The 19,085-nt window shown below is 48.1% G+C and overlaps 1 protein-coding gene across 1 annotated transcript in view; it reads left to right on the forward strand.

Moving 5' to 3' along the window:
* The window catches only part of PFKP (phosphofructokinase, platelet), a 70,959-nt gene that overhangs the window by 11,995 nt on the left and 39,879 nt on the right, over nucleotides 1–19,085 (forward strand). The window contains exons 2-3 of the mRNA XM_032162955.2: nucleotides 3,652–3,725; nucleotides 18,563–18,640. Of these exons, the coding sequence (XP_032018846.1) occupies nucleotides 3,652–3,725; nucleotides 18,563–18,640 (152 nt within the window). The remainder of the gene's footprint in view (nucleotides 1–3,651; nucleotides 3,726–18,562; nucleotides 18,641–19,085) is intronic.

The raw sequence follows: 19,085 nt of genomic DNA on the forward strand, positions 1-19,085 counted from the left end.
GGGACGGGGAGAATCCGGCAGGGACTTAGCGACTGAGTTTAGTGCTGGGCTGCATTTTTACTCTGCACAGGAGTCTCCTGGGGCCACCTTGTGTATCATGTCCAGCTTTTTTTTTTTTGAGACAAGTCTCGCTCTGTCACCCAGGCTGAAGTGCAGTGGCATGATCTCAGCTCACTGCAAGCTCCACTTCCCAGGTTCACGCCATTCTCCTGCCTCAGCCTCCCAAGTAGCTGGGACTACAGGCGCCCGCCACCATGCCTGGCTAATTTTTTTTTTTTTTTTTTTGAGACAGAGTCTCGCTCTGTCACCCAGGCTGGAGTGCAGTGGCGCGATTTCGGCTCACTGCAAGCTCCGCCTCCTGGGTTCACACCATTCTCCTGCCTCAGCCTCCCGAGTAGCTGGGACTACAGGCACCCATCACCGCGCCCAGCTAATTTTTTGTATTTTTAGTAGAGACGGGGTTTCACTGTGGTCTCAATCTCCTGACCTCGTGATCCACCCGCCTCGGCCTCCCAAAATGCTGGGATTACAAGCGTGAGCCACCGCGCCCGGCCCATTTTTTTTGCATTTTTAGTAGAGACGGGGTTTCACCATGTTAGCCAGGATGGTCTCGATCTCCTGACCTTGTGATCTGCCCACCTCGGCCTCCCAAAGTGCTGGGATTACAGGCGTGAGCCACTGAGCCCAGCCTCATGTCCAGCTTTTAAGAATTTTATTCCTTCTGCTATATCTTTCTACTTAACATTTTCTAAAATCCCCGAGTTCTTCATCATTCCTTTATGAGAGACCGGTGGGAACGAGGTCTTCAGAGAGCAGGCGGGGGAGAGGAGCAGGGATGAGGGGCCGCCACTGGGTCTTAGTTGTGCTGGTGCATCACCTGCTTCCCAGTGTTGGCACGGGCTGTGTTTGATGGTTAATTCGTCCGTTAGAGTGACCGTAGCGTAAGGTCCTGGAACCAGAGCCGGGCGTCGACCCTTCGAGTTGAAGAGTCCAGGCATTGCCGAGCCCAGCCATGGGAGAGATGGGCAAGGATCTCCCACAGGTGCGAGGCCGAGGGGGCGGGAGGCTCTGTCCTGCCAGGAATAAATGGAATCAGGTGGGAGGCAAGCCAGGCCCTCTTCCTGGGAGGTGCCAGAGCTGAGGAGGAAGAGCGTCGGAGCAAGAGCGCTGGTGGGACTGCCACCGAGGTTCAGGAGCAGGGGCCTCGAGTGCTGCCAGACAGGTGGGAGGTCCCTGGGGCATGGCCGGGAGCTCAGGGGAACGGGTTTTCTTCCCGTAGCCCTGGGAACCTGGAGGAATGCCGTCATATTCGTGCTTTAGAAGAGAACATTGCTGGGCGCGGTGGCTCACGCCTGTAATCCCAGCACTTTGGGAGGCCAAGGCGGGTGGATCACAAGGTCAGGAGATCGAGACCATCCTGGCTAACACGGTGAAACCCCGTCTCTACTAAAAATACAAAAAATTAGCCGGGCGTGGTGGCGGGCGGCTGTAGTCCCAGCTGCTCTGGAGGCTGAGGCAGGAGAATGGCGTGAACCTGGGAGATGGAGCTTCCAGTGAGCCGAGATTGCGCCACTGCACCCCAGCCTGGGAAACAGAGCAAGACTCCGTCTCAAAAAAATAACAAGTGTGAAACTCGCACAGCCCAGCAGCAAGGCACCGGCCCCATACCCAGCTCTCCAAGGGGTGGGGCTCATGTGGCCGTTACTTCATTTGTGTTTCTTTTTTTTTTTTTTTTTTTAGACGCGGGGCCTTGCTCTGTCACCCAGGCTGGAGTGCAGTGGCGCAATCTCGGCTCACTGCAAGCTTCACCTCCCAGGTTCACGCCATTCTCCTGCCTCAGCCTCTCCGAGTAGCTGGGACTATGGGCGCCCGCTACCACGCCCAGCTAGTTTTTTTGTATTTTTAGTAGAGACGGGGTTTCACCGTGGTCTCGATCTCCTGACCTCGTGATCCTCCCGCCTCGGCCTCCCAAAGTGCTGGGATTACAAGCGTGAGCCACCGCGCCCGGCCTTCATTTGTGTTTTTTCTAAACAAGAATATATTCATAAATTATTTGCGTAAAAGCAAACGAAAGAGAAAAAGCTGTTGTAATCCTTCTGGCCACAGTGTGGCGCACGTCAGAGGGAGTCAGGGATTTGGGGGCAGTGTTGGGAGCAGGTGTCAGTTGTATGGGCAGGAGCCAGCGAGGGTGTTAGCAGCATTCAGCGCCAGCGACAGAGAAGAAAGTTGTGCTGTTCGGCAAGAGAGAGGTTACAGTGGGAGGAGGAAATGATCAGGGTGAGATGGCCACTAGTTAATCAGCAGGTCATTCGAATTCTTTGTGTTATAAGCTAGGTTTGAATATAAAGTAAATAAGAATATGTAAAATATATATGCATACATATACATACATGTTAGATACATAGGAAACATGCATTTACCTCTAAAATATGTATCCCCAAGGTTTTTCAGCCAAATAGCTATTCTCCTTCAGAATTGTCAAATTTCAGAGGCAGTGGTGACTCCAGCATCGCTGACCTGGCCCAGTGTAATTGAAGATTTTTCTAAGCATCTTCTGAGCCAGTCACCGTCCAAGTGCACATAGCCTGCCTCTGTCACAGATGCCCCTGCAGGACCACAGTCCTTTCATTTGTGGTTTATTGTCTGGAAACATCACTGGCTTCATGGCCCACGAACTGCAGCATCTTTAGTTCTGACAGCTGTTTCTGAAATTTAACTTTGTGGAGGAGGAAGCTTGGTGTTCTCAGGTGTGTTTGGGAGCAAAGGCACTGAAGGCTCAGGTGCTCCGCATCCTTAAGCAGCAGCGCTGCATGGCTGTGGGTGCGGCCCTAGTGCCTTTTCATCCCTCTCCCCATGAGCCTGAGCTCGTTAGCCACGACAGCAAGACAGACCCTCCAGGCCCAGAGGTTCTTCCGAGACACTAGTGGCTCGCAGCCGCAATGGAGAGCTCCATGGAGGCTAACAGACTTATGATACATTGTAAGCAGACTTATATGATACATTGTAAATAGAACTACATGATGATACATTGTAAGCAGACTTATATGATACGTTGTAAACAGAACTACATGATGATACATTGTAAACAGACTTATATGATGCTACATTGTATAACACTGTTCTTCTCAAGGGGGCCTCCCTTTATCTTCATGAGGTACCGTTATTTGTAACATGCCGGTTTCTTTTAACTTTACTGATAATAAAATTGCATGACTTGTTTTCTGTTGAAACCCATTGCCTATTTTTTTTTTTTTACAGTGGTAGTTGGTGATGCAATAATCCATTTTTCATCTCCTTCTCAAATCACACACACACAGAAGTTGGCTAGCTGCAAATAAATACCTATTCTGCACTTCGTTTTGCAGTTGGACGGAGTGGCCTACAAATTCGTACCAAGTCCAGGCAGTGATGTTTTGAACTGAAAGTACCCTGGGCTCTTTGATTCAGCCTGGGCATGGGGGCACCTTGCATTACTTTGGCTGTTTCTTTTAGTCCTTACCCTAATCCCAGAGGAGTGTGTGTACCCATTTCTCATATTAGGAGATGAGGCATTGAGAGGTTATGAAATGGACCCACGGTCATGGGTAATTAGTGGCAGAGCCAGAATTACCCCGGGCTCTTCAGTGACTCTTGCTCCTGTTTCCACTGCAGGTATGAACGCTGCCGTCCGTGCCGTGGTGCGCATGGGTATCTACGTGGGGGCCAAGGTGTACTTCATCTACGAGGTCAGTGTCTGCCGCTCGCCCCCTGTCGCTCTTCCTTCCACCTGCCCAGAGCCCTGCAGTCACCGGCGCTCACTCACCCCTTCCTCCCCCTGCTGAGCACAGCCCAAGAGGCGGGCAGGGGAGCCAGATCCTGCCAGCCAGGCCCTTCCTCAGCCCACAGAAGCCCCTGGGAGGGGCTGTTTACATAGGCTGTGCCCGCTGGTCTCCAGGGACAGATGCCTGGTCTGCAAGTTTTTTGTTAGACAAGGGGAGAAAGGAGATGAGAGGGAGCCCAAAAAGCCATTTTCTTTTTTCTTTTCTTTTCTTTTCTTTCTTTTTTTTTTTTAGACAGAGTCTTGTTCTGTTGTCCAGGCTGGAGTGCAGAGGCATGATCTTGGCTCACTGCAACCTCCCGGGTTCAAGCAATTTTCTGCCTCAGCCTCATGAGTAGACGGAATTACAGGTGCCCGCCACCACACCCAGCTACTTTTTTGTATTTTTTAGTAGAGAAGGGGTCTCACCATGTTGGCTAGGCTGGTCTCAGAGTCCTGTCCTCAAGCTATCCACCTGCCTGGGCCTCCCAAAGTTTTGGTATTACAGGCATGAGCCACTGTGCCCGGCCACAAAAGGCCATTTTGATATCAACTTCCTGGTGTTGATTTATAGGATTAGAAATCAACCAATGATCTCTAATTGGTTGTATTGGTTGATTGGTTGTATTTGTCTGAGGCTCTTACTGCTGTAGAAGTGATTTATTAATTTCCAATGCAGGCTGAATTTGAATACACATTTAGGGAAATGAGGAAAAACAGCCACTTTGAGCTTTTCGTCATTCATGTAAAGTGGAAACGATGCCTAGTGTCTGCTGATCTGTTAAATAGCAGGAGTGACTCCCTGTCTGCCGCTTTTGAAGTCCTGGCAACTTAAGACTAAAAAGTATTTGAAAGGAAGGCACCAATAGAGTTTGCATCACAGTCTTGATTTCAGAAATTATTAGGAAAAATATTTAATGTTTAAATTTATAAAACACAGCTTTAAAAATGAGAAGGTATTTTTGTAAATCACTTAATGCCTCCAAAATGGCTATTAGTGTTTTAGTCTGCTTTCCCTCAGTATGACATATGCAAAACACTGGAAGGAAACACACACGTTAGGAAAAGCATGGCAAACACGTTCTGTATACTGTGTTTTTGTTTACGATTATGCCATGATTTTCGCTACGTAGGTTCCACGACTGTCGCTTTAACTTATTTTATTTTATTTTTTGAGAGAAATCTCACTTTTGTCCCCCAGGCTTGAGTGCAATGGCTTGATCTTGGCTCACTGCAACCTCCGCCTCCCGGGTTCAAACGATTCTCCTGCCTCTGCCTCCCAAGTAGCTGGGATTAAGGTGCCTGCCACCATGCCCAGCTAATTTTTGTGTTTTTTAGTAGAGATGGGGTTTCACCATGTTGGCCAGGCTGGTCTTGAACTCCTGACCTCAGGTGATCCGCCTGCCTTGGCCTCCCAAAGTGCTGGGATTACAGGCGTGAGCCGCCACGCCCGGCCAACTGTTGCTTTAAATGTCAACATACTGTCTCATTGAATTGATGCCTCATCATTTATGATGGACCCTGTATTCCACCATTCCCGTGGTATTGCACTACGTAGCTTTCTCCCTGTTTTCTAAGCTATTGTAACACTGCCAGATCTATGTTAATATTCAAAGCGATTTGATGTTTTGTATTATTTAATACCTTCGTCCTGACTGAGCTAAAAAGGGCAGTCATCATGATGGCTTGGGATGCTTCTTGCCTAAGTGATTCCTGAAACCTGTCCAGCCTCGTCCCAGCCCTGCGCAGGGAAGGCGGTGCGCTAGCTCCCCATGACGATGGATGCTGTGTGCCTCTGTGTGTGGTGGCCTTCTGAGCACTGGCAGGATTCCCCTGTCTGCTTTCTAAGCCCTGTTTCCCTTTGGTGAAATGGTTGTTGCTATTATTCTTTGCTCATTTGTCTGTGTATCCATTTGTTTATCTTTTGCTGGAAAGAGGTTTTGTTGTTGTTGTTGTTTTCTGTTTTTTGTTTGCTTTTATTAAATTAAACTGGTTATGTGGTTATTGTTTGTATTTATGCGATTTGGGCAATTTTAACGGTGGGTCTAGCCGGAGCATTCCCAGGCTGTTGTTGTTATCATTTTATATTTGGGTCTTTTTAAGGTCAGATTGCCCTTCTGAGTTTCTCTGCCTGGGCCCTGGCCCCAGCAGCAGCTGCCCCTTGCTCAGGGATGTGGAAGGAGCACAGTAGACTCGGTCTCCAGCACAGTCCTCCACCCCCCTCCCCAGGAGAGTCCTCCACCCCCTCCCCAAGAGAGTCCTCCACCCCCTCCCCAGCACAGTCCTCCACCCTCTCCCCAGGAGAGTCCTCCACCCCCTCCCCAGCACAGTCCTCCACCCCCTCCCCAGGAGAGTCTTCCACCCCCTCCCCAGGAGAGTCCTCCACCCTCCTCCCCAGGAGAGTCTTCCACCCCCTCCCTAGCACAGTCCTCCACTCCCTCCCCAGGAGAGTCCTCCACCCTCCTCCCCAGGAGAGTCTTCCACCCCCTCCCCAGGAGAGTCCTCCACCCCCTCCCTAGCACAGTCCTCCACCCCCCTCCCCAGGAGAGTCCTCCACCCCCTCCCCAGGAGAGTCCTCCACCCCCTCCCCAGGAGAGTCCTCCACCCCCTCCCCAAGAGAGTCCCCCACTCCCTCCCCAGGAGAGTCCTCCACCCTCTTCCCCAGGAGAGTCCTCCACCCCCTCCCCAGGAGAGTCCTCCACCCCCTCCCCAGCACAGTCCACCCCCTCCCCAGCACAGTCCTCCACCCCCTCCCCAGTAGAGTCCTCCACCCCCCTCTCCACAGTCCTCCACATTTACCAGTGTTTGGAGGCATTTTTTTGATTGTCCCATTATTGAAAAGATTGACCCTGGAATGTACTGGGGAGAGGCCAGTGATGCCACCGCACATCCTACGATGGACAGGACCACACCCCACAAAGAATGGTCCAGACCCAAACGTTGGCAGAAACAAGGCCGAGGGACCCTGCACTAAGCCAAGGGCACGTTGTGTTTGGTTTGAATGTTGTTAGTTGGGGAGGGGTGGGGGGAGTGCGGCCGAGGGGAGTGTGAGCGCCTAATCTTGGATGCAGTCCCCGGCCCACTTTAATCTCTCTTGATGTAAAGGTTGTGTTTTTGTGGCAGTTGTCGGGTGTCTGATTCTTATTGGTCACCATGTGCTGTAGTCATTTCCTGGTGGGATTCAGATGTCCTCAGACCTGTGCCTGTCTGCATGGTATGTACCAGAATTAAGGAGTTGGTATGGAACACACTGGGAGACCTACCCCAGAGGCCCTGGGCTTTCTCTGCTCTTTGTTTTTGAGACAGAGTCTCGCCCTGTGTCACCCAGGCTGGAGTGCCGTGGTGTGATCTCGGCTCACTGCAACCTCCACCTCCCAGGTTCAAGCGATTCTCCTGCCTCAGCCTCCTGAGTAGCTGGGATTACGGGCCTGGCTAATTTTTGTATTTTTGGTAGAGACAGGGTTTCACCCTGTTGGCCAGGCTGATCTTGAACTGCTGACCTCAAGTGATCTGCTCGCCTTGGCCTCCCAAAGTGCTGGGATTACAGGTGTGAGCCGGCTCGGAGGCCCTGGGCTTTCTTGGGAGGTAAACCCCATATGTTCTGTCTGTCTCAGCTGGGAGGGCTGGGGCTCTGAGGCCCATCCATGTGACTCCATGGCCGCAGGTGCTGTCTGGACGAGGTCTGGACAACCTCGCCCGGCGGGGACAGCACCTCTTCCTGCCTCTGCCCTCGGTAGGGAAGGAGGGGTTCTGACTCTGAGATCTCATTTCCTTTGGGGAAATTCAAGGAATTTCTGCAGTTCCTCTGCTGAGAGGTGGTCAGAACGAATCCTTGTGTGCAAATGGTGTTTTGGGGCAATTCTAATTTTTATGATAACGTTTATAGAAAGTGGCACCTTTGAAGCTGTCTAGGAGCAGAGCTGAATGGACTATTTATGAATTTTGGCACAAAGAATGATCAGGCTTTTGGGGTTATCTTACTGAGGGAGATAGGAGCAGCCTGGAGATCGCTCATCTGAGCCCAAATTGCCTCTCTGACACCCTCCCCACCCGCCCCAGAAGGTGGGGAATCCTAGTGAATGGGTCCAGTTCTTCACCTACCTCTGGGCGTCTTGGGAACATAAATTCTCATGGACCCTCAGACCACCAGGACTTTGTGTGAGTGGTGGGTTCTATATCCAGTTGTGGCAATAAATGTTGAATCCATTTAGGGTGTCATCATTTTGCTGTTACGGATGTAAAAATCCTGTATCTTTAATTCTTTTTTTTTTTTTTTTTTTTTTTTACATTATACTTTATGTTCTAGGGTACATGTGCACAACGTGCAGGTTTGTTACACATGTATACATGTGCCATGTTGGTGTGCTACACCCATTAACTCGTCATTTACATTAGGTATCTCTCCTAATGCTATCCCTCCCCCTTCCCCCTACCCCACAACAGGCCCCGGTGTGTGATGTTCCCCTTCCTGTGTCCATGTGTTCTCTTTATTCAATTCCCACCTATGAGTGAGAATATGTGGTGTTTGGTTTTTTGTCCTTGCGATAGTTTGCTGAGAATGATGGTTACCAGCTTCATCCATGTCCCTACAAAGGACATGAACTCATCATTTTTTATGGCTGCATAGTATTCCATGGTGTATATGTGCCACATTTTCTTAATCCAGTGTATCATTGATGGACATTTGGGTTGGTTCCAAGTCTTTAATTCTAAGATAGAAAACACACTAAAATCTGTGAGTGTTTTCCTAACTGGGCAGCAAAGCCCCGGCTGACCTGGAGCACTTTGCCTGGGGGTGACGGCTCCCACCTCTCTCTGCAGGGGTGAGTTTGATGCCGCACACTCCCAAGGGCCCAGGGCACAAGTGCGGTAACACAAACTGCTTTTTAAAACATTTTTTATTTTTAATTATTATTGATACATAATTGTTGTACCTATTTATGGGATACATGTGATTTTTTAATTTATTTCTTATTGAAGTAAAATATGCATATATCATTTACCATCTTTACTATTTGTGGGCATACAGTTTAGTAATAATAAATATATTTATAGCCTTTTCTTCCCTTTTATCCTTTCTTTTCCCCACCCCTCCCCTTCCATACCTCTGATAATTGCAGTTCTCGTCTATGAGATCAACTCCATTAGCTCCCACGTATGAGTAAGAACAGGAAATGTTTCTCTTTTTATGCCTGGCTTATTTCACTTACGGTAAAGCACTTTCATCCCCGTTGCCACAAATGACGGGGTTTTCTCCTTTATGGGTGAACGGTGTTGTGTTGTGGGCGTGCACCACGTTTTCTTTGTCCATTTATCCGCTGACGGGCGCTGAGGCTGATTCCACACTGGGCTGTTGTGATCGGGAGTGAATGCAGGAGTGCAGAGGTCTCTTCCTGCCGATTCCCTTTCTGGGGTATATACCCAGCACTGGGGCTGCTGGCTGGTGGGGGAGTTCCATACATGTCATAGTCTCATACAAGCATGTGATGCATCATGATAAAATCAGGGTAAGTAGCATATCCATCACCTCAAGAACAATCATTTCTTGTTAGGAACATTCCAATTTTACTCTTTTAGTTATTTTGAAACATTATACATTATTATGTATATATTATTATACATTATGTATAATATGAATTATATATGTATTATACATATCGCCTACAGTGTTATACATTATGTGTAACATTACTATACATTATTAACTGTAGTCGCTCCATAGTGTCACTCACCCCTGGATTTTCTTCCTTCTATCTCAAACTGTTTTTTACCCATTAACCATCCTTCTTTACACCCCCGCTTCCCACTACTTTTCCCAGCCTCTGGTAACCATCATTCTGTTCTCTGTCTCCGTGAGATCAATTCTAACTCTGTCTTCATGAGATCAATTTTTTATTTAAGCTCAAATGTATGAGTAAGAGCGTGCAGTATTTGTCTTTCTGTGCCTGGCTTATTTCACCTAATTTCTGCCTGTTCCATCCATGTTGCTCAGAATGACAGGATTTCATTCTCTTTTATTGGCTGAATAATATTCCATTGTGTATCAAGATGTGGAATCAGTCTAAGTGACCATCAGTGGGTGCGTGGATAAAATGTGGCATATAAACGCAATGGAATATTTTTCAGCCATAAAAAAGCCTGCTTTTTAAAATCCTAAGCCTTCTGAGTCCTGGCGTGCCTCTCAGTCCTGGGTTTTGGGTGAGCGATCATGGGCCCGCAGGACGTACTCCAGTGACTGTGGATGCATAACTCAACCTTTCGTTTGTGTGCTCATCTGTGCAGTAGAAATGGTGTTTGCCCTCCTGTCTCCCTGGTAGAAAGGACTTGGAAAAGTCTTGAGACTAACGGGGCAGAGGCACTGTTTGACTGCTTGTCAGGGATGAGATGCGCATGACTTTGACTCCGTGGGTGTGTGGCCAGGTGGGGAAACGGGGTCTGCACCTGAACACATCTATTCATAGATGGCTCTGCATTGAAGAGGCCCAGCCCCCTCCCCGGCCTGCTCTCTGCGTCATACCCGCAGGCTGGGCTTCTCTCTGAGTCTCAGGGCTATGGCATCTGGGGCTGGGCAATTCTTGGTGGGGGGTCCTTTGAACCACAGGATGCTGAGCAGCACCCCTGTGTCTACCTACCCCACAGTCACGACAGTCAAAGATGTCCTTACAGTATCTCCAACATCAGCGAATGTCCTGTGGGGGGAACATCGCTCTTTTGGGGGACCACTGTTCTAGACCTATTTGGGCTCAAATTGAGAGGATATTATGTTTTACTTTTTTAAGCATGACTTTTTCACCTATACTCTAGTTTCTGACCTAGAGCTCTCTAGGTTACCAACAGACCAGAACAGTTAAACAGGTTACTATTAATTAAAGGGGTTTGTTTTTTCCTTTAATAGTGCATGTGTGAAGAAAGTATTAACCTGGGAACAGTGGCATTTCTGCGGAAAGCCTGGCCTTGGTCGACTGAGCTCTGCTGTCTGGCCGCTGCTTGCGCTCCTATAAACCTGGGCCAAGCCTACGTGTGAGGCATGCCAAGCCTTGGGCTCCATTCCAGGGAGACTCGGGGAGGGTTTGCCAGTTAACCCATTCTTTTCTACCTGGTGAACCAATTGTTGGTTCTTTCTTTTTTCTCTTAAGCTAAGGTTTTTCCTTAGAAGCCTACAAATGGCTTTAGCTTCTTGGAGATGACGATACCAAGTATATCAGATGCTTTGACCCAAAGGCTGTGCCCAGGGTAAACTACCCTGGCTCTGGTGAGTCAAAACCAAGCGTGGGGCGAGTCAGTTGGTTAACCCAGGGCTGCCACTGTGGCTGCAGAAAACACTTGGCTCCTTGCATTTGGTTTCATTCACGGATTTCATATCCTGTTGTTGAATATTCTTCTGCAGATTTAAAAAATTGTTCATATTATTATAGCTCTTCAAATACGACTCACTTAAGATTCTTGCTGAGCACCGTGGCTCACACTTCTAGTCCCAGTACTTTGGGAGGCTGAGGCAGACGGGTCATTTGAGGTCAGGAGTTAAAGACCAGCCTGGCCAACATGACGAAACTCCGTCTCTACTGAAAACACAACAGGTAGCTGGGTGTGGTGTAATCCTTGGAAGGCTGAGGCTTGAACTCAGGAGGTGGAGGTTGCAGTGAGCCTAGATTGCGTCACTGCATTCCAGCCTGGGTGACAGAGCGAGACTGTGTCAAAAAAGAAAAAGAAAAAAGTCTTTTAACTTTTTGTTTGTTTTAAAGTTTGGTTCTGCTCTGGACAGCTGTTTGTAAACAGTATCAGAGCTGGCTTTGTCATAGTCCACACCCTAAAGAAAGGCTAGGAATAATTCTGATCATTTTACCAGCTAGTTTTTTCCATGATTAAAAACAACACATTCAAAAGCTGTCAGATAAGTGATGCCTTTTTAGGTTGAAAGGATAAGGGGTGTTGGAACAGCGTCAGCATCCAGCTTCTGGTCTTCCCAGATGTGCTGCCATGGAGCCTGTGCCACCCACTCCCCAGCCCCCAAGCTCAGCTCAGGTGCCCAAGGGTCTTCATCTCCCCACGCCCCCCGGTCAGCAGCCCTGTTCCTGCACCCAGACTGGCTAACTCTTCTGAGCTTGAAATATCAGCATGTGATCTTAACTTCCCTTGTTTCAGCCCCGAGCATTACAGCTTGACTTACTATACCAATAAACAAACCAGTAACTTATCAATGAATTGATTGGCATCATGCTTCCCTTCCTTAGTTGGTCTCGTGGAGGTAGAGAGGAGGATGATAGATAGCAGAGGCTGGGAAGGGGGGTGTGGACAGGAGGGGATGCAGAGAGGTGGACGGGTGCAAACATAGGCTTAGATAGAAGGAGTAGTTCCAGTGTTGATAGCGGAGTAGGCTGCCTGTGTTAGCAACAGCATATTGTATTAATGTATTTCAGAGTGGCTGGGGGAGAGGACTGGAAATGTTCTGAACGCGTAGAAGTTAAAAATACCCAGGGTAGGGCCGGGAGTGGTGGCTCGTGCTTGTAATCCCAGCATTTTGGGAGGCCGAGGTGGGTGGATCATGAGGTCAGGAGATCAAGACCATCCTGGCTAACACGGTGAAACCCCATCTCTACTTAAAAAAAAAAAAAAGGTTAGCCAGGCATGTTGCTGGGCGCCTGTAGTCCCAGCTACTCGGGAGGCTGAGGCAGGAGAATGGCATGAACCCGGGAGGCGGAGCTTGCAGTGAGCCAAGATCATGCCACTGAGATCAAGCAACAGAGCGAGACTCCATCTCAAAAAAAAAAAAAAAAAATACCCAGGGTGACGGACACCCCGGTACCCTAATTTGGTCATTACAGGTTCTGTGCATGCAACAAATACTCACATGTACCCCACAAATATGTAAAATTATATGTGTCAATGAAATTGAAAAAATATGTGAAAAAAACCTTTTCCTTCCTGATAGAAACCCTTCATTTGCCCTAAGAAATATTTCTTTTGGGATAAAATGAAGCTCCTGCTTTTACAGTTTTTAAAGTGAGAAATCTCACACTTGTGACCCAAAATACACACCTTTTCCCCAGAAGTGCTGGTGCTCCCCTGTCTGAGGAAGGGGGTGTGGGGGATCTCTCCTAATCCAGAGGATGCCTGAGCTCCTGGGATGTGTGGATGGGGGTAGGGGGGTGACCACAGAAGCCTGAGCTCCTGGGATGTGTGTATGGGGGTAGGGGGTGACCACGGAAGCCTGAGCTCCTGGGATGTGTGGATGGGGGTAGGGGGGTGGCCACGGAAGCCTGAGCTCCTGCTCCTGGGATGTGTGGAAGGGGCTGGCCGTGGAAACTAGTTGACAAGACAAAGAGCAGGTGACAGCATTGGCCCTGACTTCTGGGGCTGTGTCTGATTTTTTTTTTTAAATCTCTGTCTCACCTCTCCCATCCCTGACTTCACCCCCACCTTCCCCCAACAGTGTTGAAAGACCAAGCAAGGTTGTCCGCATCCCATTCAGTCACATCTCTTTGATGTTTTAAACATAACCATTTCTGCCTGTTAACTTCTTTGAAGTGAAAACTACTCAACCACTCCATTTCTGTCTAAAAATGAGTGATGCTTGAACACAGCACTGTGCAGTTTCTTACGTGTAGCTGTTCCCGACGTGACCCTTCAGGGTCTTCACCAGAGCCCATGCCTTCCACTAGCACGCGTGCGTGCTCACCGAGCTGGCTGACTCCCAGAAGGCCAGTTCAGGTGGCCTGGTTCTTCTCTGCACTCCCTGCCTATCGTTGGAACATTGTCCAACAAGATCGAGGCATCCAGGGTGACGATAACCACAGGAACAAGCATTATCTTTTATTACATGTTTATATGCCAGCCAGGTCCCATGCCGAATTCTTCATGTATGATCTGCCTTCATCCCACCACCATTTACACCATTGCCTGTGGCTTCAGACAGTCTAGTTCCAGTCAACATTTCAAACTGCAGAAGACCACCGTCTCCCTTCACCACTGCCTCCCAACCACTGTGGTCAGCTGAATGAGCCTCAAGGGGGGTTTTTGCTGTAAGGTCACTGCCCGGCCAGTGCTTGGGACCCTCTCTCTACAGGGGAGGAAGGGCAACCGGCCTCACTCCTGCTGGGGCTGTTGGTTGTACAACTTACCTGGAATTGTGCACTGTTAGCTTTGGCTTAAAGAAATCTGTAATGCCAGAGGGCTAAATACATCATGCTGTTGGATTATTGGTCTTCCAAAGAGGCAAGTGCAGGACCACACAATGGCGTGTCATGTTCTAACCTATTTTAGAATTTTACAGTTGACTGAGTCTCCCAAGAAGAAATCCTGAGGCTGGTCTATAGAAATTTTCTATCAAGTAATGAAATCAGTGAGGGTGCTTTGCTGCGGTGATTGGTAGGGTCTCTGGACAAGAACGTTCCTTCAGAGTGTTGGTGGGGAGGTGAGCAGTGCTTGGGGTGTGTGTTGGCATGGGGCTGTTTAATCTCAGGCTCTGCCTCTGAATTTCCTACAGACGGGATAAAGCCATGATTGCTGGCCTTTGAAAACCCTTGACATAGTGAAATTCCTGCCGCCTGTCTTTCTTGCACACCTTGTTTTGAACGCTGCGTTTCCTGAGTCTAAGCCTAGAGAGCCGTTCAGAGCTGACCTCTCTGCATGCTTGCTCTGAATTCTAGAAGTGAAATGCTTTAATTTATTAAGGAATGTTGTAGCTTTAGGTTCTGTGGGGGAGGGAAAAGGATTAAACTAGGGAAAGCTTGATTCTGTAGGAAACAAAAAAAAAATAGTATTTATTCAGAAGCAGCAAAGCCCCTAAATCTCTGAACGCAGTAACTATGTCTGCAGGAAGCTGGTGATAACACTATCTGGAAGACACTTTTAAAGTCTGTTATCTCTAGGAGCTTGTTTTTTTCTGGTAGTTGGAATGTTCACCATTTGGAGTTAGTTGAGTGAAGAATTCAGGAAATCAGATTGGAAAAAAGCATTATCCAGTTGAGAAGACACATGGGCCCATCCAGCAAGCATTGTGAAAGAAAAAGCCTACTGCTGCAACACAACGGTATAATTCCCCTTTGTCTGTAACTTTAAAAAAAAAAAAACTACATATGAGCTATCCGAGAAAGTCATGCATAGGTGAACTAGCTTACTCCATTTGTGATGGATTCGGCGAATGCCTAAAAATTCTGGCCAAAACCACCATCTAGAATGATGTCCTACATGGTTAGAAGGCTATGGTTATTTTGACACAGCTCAAAACAATTTCGAATAAGTTAAAATGACTTCAGAGCCTGTGGCATGTTCTTAGATGTGATCGAATGACTCAATGTAAAAAATTCTGTCCGACAATGGATCCGATACAGCCAACAAGGAGCTCTAAGGTTCATCTCGTGAGTCAGAGTCAACAAGACAGAGAATGTTACTTTGGCCAAAAAACTGAGTAAGGTTAAAGGTTTTATGCTCTATTTTTCCTATGTGAGTCATAAAACCGGCTTGGAAGGCAAATTCCAAAAGGGTGTTTTAGGAAACGTTTGGGCTTTGGCTGTAGTAAGATAAATATTCAGCCTTCTAAGAAGACTTCAAAAGAGGAAACTCATCTGAATTTCTACGTTGTAGTACGTTTGGGCAAAATGAGTCTTCCTAATTTAGTAATATCTTCCTTGTTGGTGAAAGACGGCTTAGAACTGCGGTTGGTAGTTACTTTTCACATGTTCCATGGGCATCGTGACTTTGCAAATTAAAGAATGAATCATTTCCTAGCAACTTAGCTCACGCATGCACTAGACAGGGAGCTTTGGAGGTGGCACTCAGAAAGGCCTCCCTTTTTATTTTTTAGTTGCTTTCTTTGCCATATGAATCTATGCAACACAAAATAATGAAATTATTTTTAGAGAACATTTTACTTTTCAAAATGTTGTGGTTTGCAGAGCAGTTTTCTTACTACTCTAGAAGCGAGGGGATTCGTTAACATGTTTGATTACATCCGTATTTAAATTCTGTGAACTCATGCAGGGGAAGGAAATTGTATGGTTCTCACTGTGACATATTAACTAGTAAAATGCTGGGTGGCGGTTGACTTGGAAGCAGCGTCCAGGATAGCGCGCCCTCCAGGAATCCTCTGAAAGCTGATGCCGTTAGGGGTGCGCGGTTGACTCCTGGGCCTGAGATGCAGCGGCCTTGGTGGCATCCTCTTCAGCGGGGCGGCAGCTGGGACTGGCGCCTTCCCCTCGGTCTCTTTATTTACCAAAAAACTGCGTGCACAGAAATGACCGCAGCAGCTCTGTGTGTGGGAATTTAGGAGCTGCCTGTTTTCAGTTTTGCCGGAGCCCCAGGTTTACGGCCGCTCTACATCCCACTCCTCTCAGGGAGGTCCCGGTTTCTGCTGCAGTTCAGGCCTCATCATGGGTCATCTTTTCTCCTGAGATGTGGGCTTGGAGGATGGGACGCCGTGCCTTGAAGAAGGGTCCGTTTCAGCATGGTGGTACAGGCTCCTACTCTTCGGCCCGGGCCACATGCCTGTTTCCTTGCCCCCCGAGCTCCCTGGAAGTCCATCTGGAAAGTCAGGATCACGAGTGTTGCTCCCAGACCTGAAGAATGGAGCGCTCTGTTGTGCGTGCAGAATGAAGCATAATTCTCAGCAGAAACCTGGGAGTTTGGGGTGGTAGAGATCACTAAAAATGCAACCCCAAGGCGAGGTTATCTCTTTATTTACCCACCCACCCACCTATCTACTGTACTTATAATATTCTAAGGAGTATGGCCTCCAGGAGTCATTCATGGCTCTGCACGTGGCCATCTGTTACTAGTGAGTCCTTGTGTGGACAGAGCACCTGCAGCAGGACAGAACATAAACGGTGCCTCCCAGGGTGCCCTGTGCAGAGGTGAGGCCTGCATCCGACCTCACACTTGCTCACCCTCGCTCTGTAGGGGCACAGCTACACTGGGCTCATCTGCACTGCAAGGGAAATATGTTTTCAGAGCGAGGGGAGACAATAGTAAAAGTAATAATAACCCCTAGAGTGAGACTGGGCTGTGTTTAGAAGACGCTGCACTGCTTCGCCGTGGAGGTAGAGGGCCGGGTGATGGGCAGTCCCTGTACCAGCCTGTGAGCCAGTGGCTGGGTGCCTGGGGGTCTCGGGAGGTGCACACGGGGCTGCTGAAATGAACCAGCTCTGTTTTGGGTTCTGTTCTATTCCAGACTCGTTTCTCCTTTCTTGTTTATTACACGTATGACGCTAAATTATGAACACACATTTGGCCAGGCATGGTGGCTCACGCCTGTAATCGTAGCACTTTGGGAGGCCCAGGCAGGCAGATCACTTGAGGTCAGGAGTTGGAAACCAGCCTGGCCAACATGGTGAAACCCTGTCTCTACTTTAAAAAAAAAAAAAAAAGGTTAGCCAGATGTGGTAGTGTGTGCCTGTAGTCCCAACTACTCCGGAGGCTGAGGCAGGAGAATTCTTGAACCCAGGAGATGTAGGTTGCAGTGAGCCGAGATCGTGCCACTGCACTCCAGCCTGGGCAACAGAGCAAGACTCTGTCTCAAAATAAAGTAAACACACATGTGTGTATAATATTTCTGATGGAAATTTACATTTATAAATATAAGTATACAAATTGGCCAGCTACCAAGGTGCCTGCACTATTGATTAATTTATATATAGAACTCCATAATCTGTAAGTCATTTCAATTTTAAAAACCTTTCTTCTTTTTTTCTGTCCTCTTGACCCTCACTAAGGTGGGCTTATGGATCCAACAATAATCTGTCATGAACTTTTCTAAATCCTTAATAGTTATTCTTTCTTAAAATTAAATGCTGTGGAAAGCGAGTTACGTAGATGAAGTTACAAGTGGGCATCACTGCATTTCCTGATCTTGTATATTCTGTGGAGGAAAAGATGGGGATGCATTTAGCATTGAAAGGTAATTATCAGCCGGGCGCGGTGGCTCACGCTTGTAATTCCAGCACTTTGGGAGGCCAAGGCAGGGGGATCATGAAGTCAGGAGTTCGAGACCAGCATGGCCAACAAGGTGAAACCCTGTCTCTACTAAAAACTACAAAAATTAGCCAGGTGCAGTGGCAGGCACCTGTAATCCCAGCTGCTCAGGAGGCTGAGGCAGGAGAATCACTTGAACCTGGGAGGCAGAGGTTGCAGTGAGCCAAGATTGCGCCGCTGCACTCCAGCCTGGGTGACAGAGTGAGACTCTGTCAAAAAAAAAAAAAAAAAGAGAGAAAGAAAGTTAATTGTCCTTGGGCTTCTTCTATCAATATGTCCTCACATATTGATATCTGATTCCCTAATGCAGTGCTGTGTCATTAATGGAGGGTAAGGCAGACAATTATTATTCAGCTGTGCTGTTTAATAATATTTAACGTATCTCTCAAGTGGCCCGGGTTGCCTTGGCAGATGGAGCCCCTGACAAAATGCTCCCGTATATGTCCCGTGGTCGACAATGCTGTGTGCCTGTGAGTTTGTGCTGAAGTATGATAAACACGTTGGGTGAACATGACCCCTTTCAACCTCTCGGGAAGCGTTGGGCCATAGGAAAATGGCTTGATTCCTCGTTGCACTCTGAGGCTGAGTCTAGGCAGACGTTCCCATTACTAGGGACTCAAGGTGAGGACTTTCCCACAACTCACTGCTTTTATCCGGCACTGGAACTGCCCTGTCTTCTGACCAGCGGATGCTCAGGAACTGACATTCACTGTCGTTTTTCCCGTTTTATATAATTTAAGGATCACTTCCCATTTAGTGAAGTTTATCTCATTTTTAAAAGATTCTCCCTTTCTCTCCTAGGGCTACCAGGGCATGGTGGACGGAGGCTCGAACATCGCGGAGGCCGACTGGGAAAGCGTCTCCAGCATCCTGCAAGTGGTAGGTACTGGGCTGCATCCACAGCGTTCACTGAGTTAGAGATTCTTTTATGTCTAGTAAATTCTCAGAACACTTGAGCGCAGATCAGTTGAGACATAGAGATTATGTGGACAGAACAGACTTTGTGAGCAGCTCTTTACTTGTGGTTAGGTTTTTAGAAATGCATGGGTTAATCTGTGACTCACTTTGAGTACTTGTTAATAGAAATAATCCAAATCTGCTGAAGACGCTCATGGGGCCCACACCTTCGTGCTGGTCCAGGCTCTCCTGCATTGGGCGCCTCCTGAGCTCTGACTCATCAGAAGAGAGGTGGAGGGAATTTTGACAAACATGGAAGTTAGGTGGAGCAACATTTGCAAAACATCAGGACAGTGTGGGCTGAATTCACACAGGGGAGCGTTTCCATTCTGCAGTCGTGATTGACGGAGGAAGATGGGACGTGAAC

Source organism: Hylobates moloch, unplaced genomic scaffold (assembly GCF_009828535.3).
Source record: "Hylobates moloch isolate HMO894 unplaced genomic scaffold, HMol_V3 SCAFFOLD_2, whole genome shotgun sequence".
Taxonomy (NCBI): domain Eukaryota; kingdom Metazoa; phylum Chordata; class Mammalia; order Primates; family Hylobatidae; genus Hylobates; species Hylobates moloch.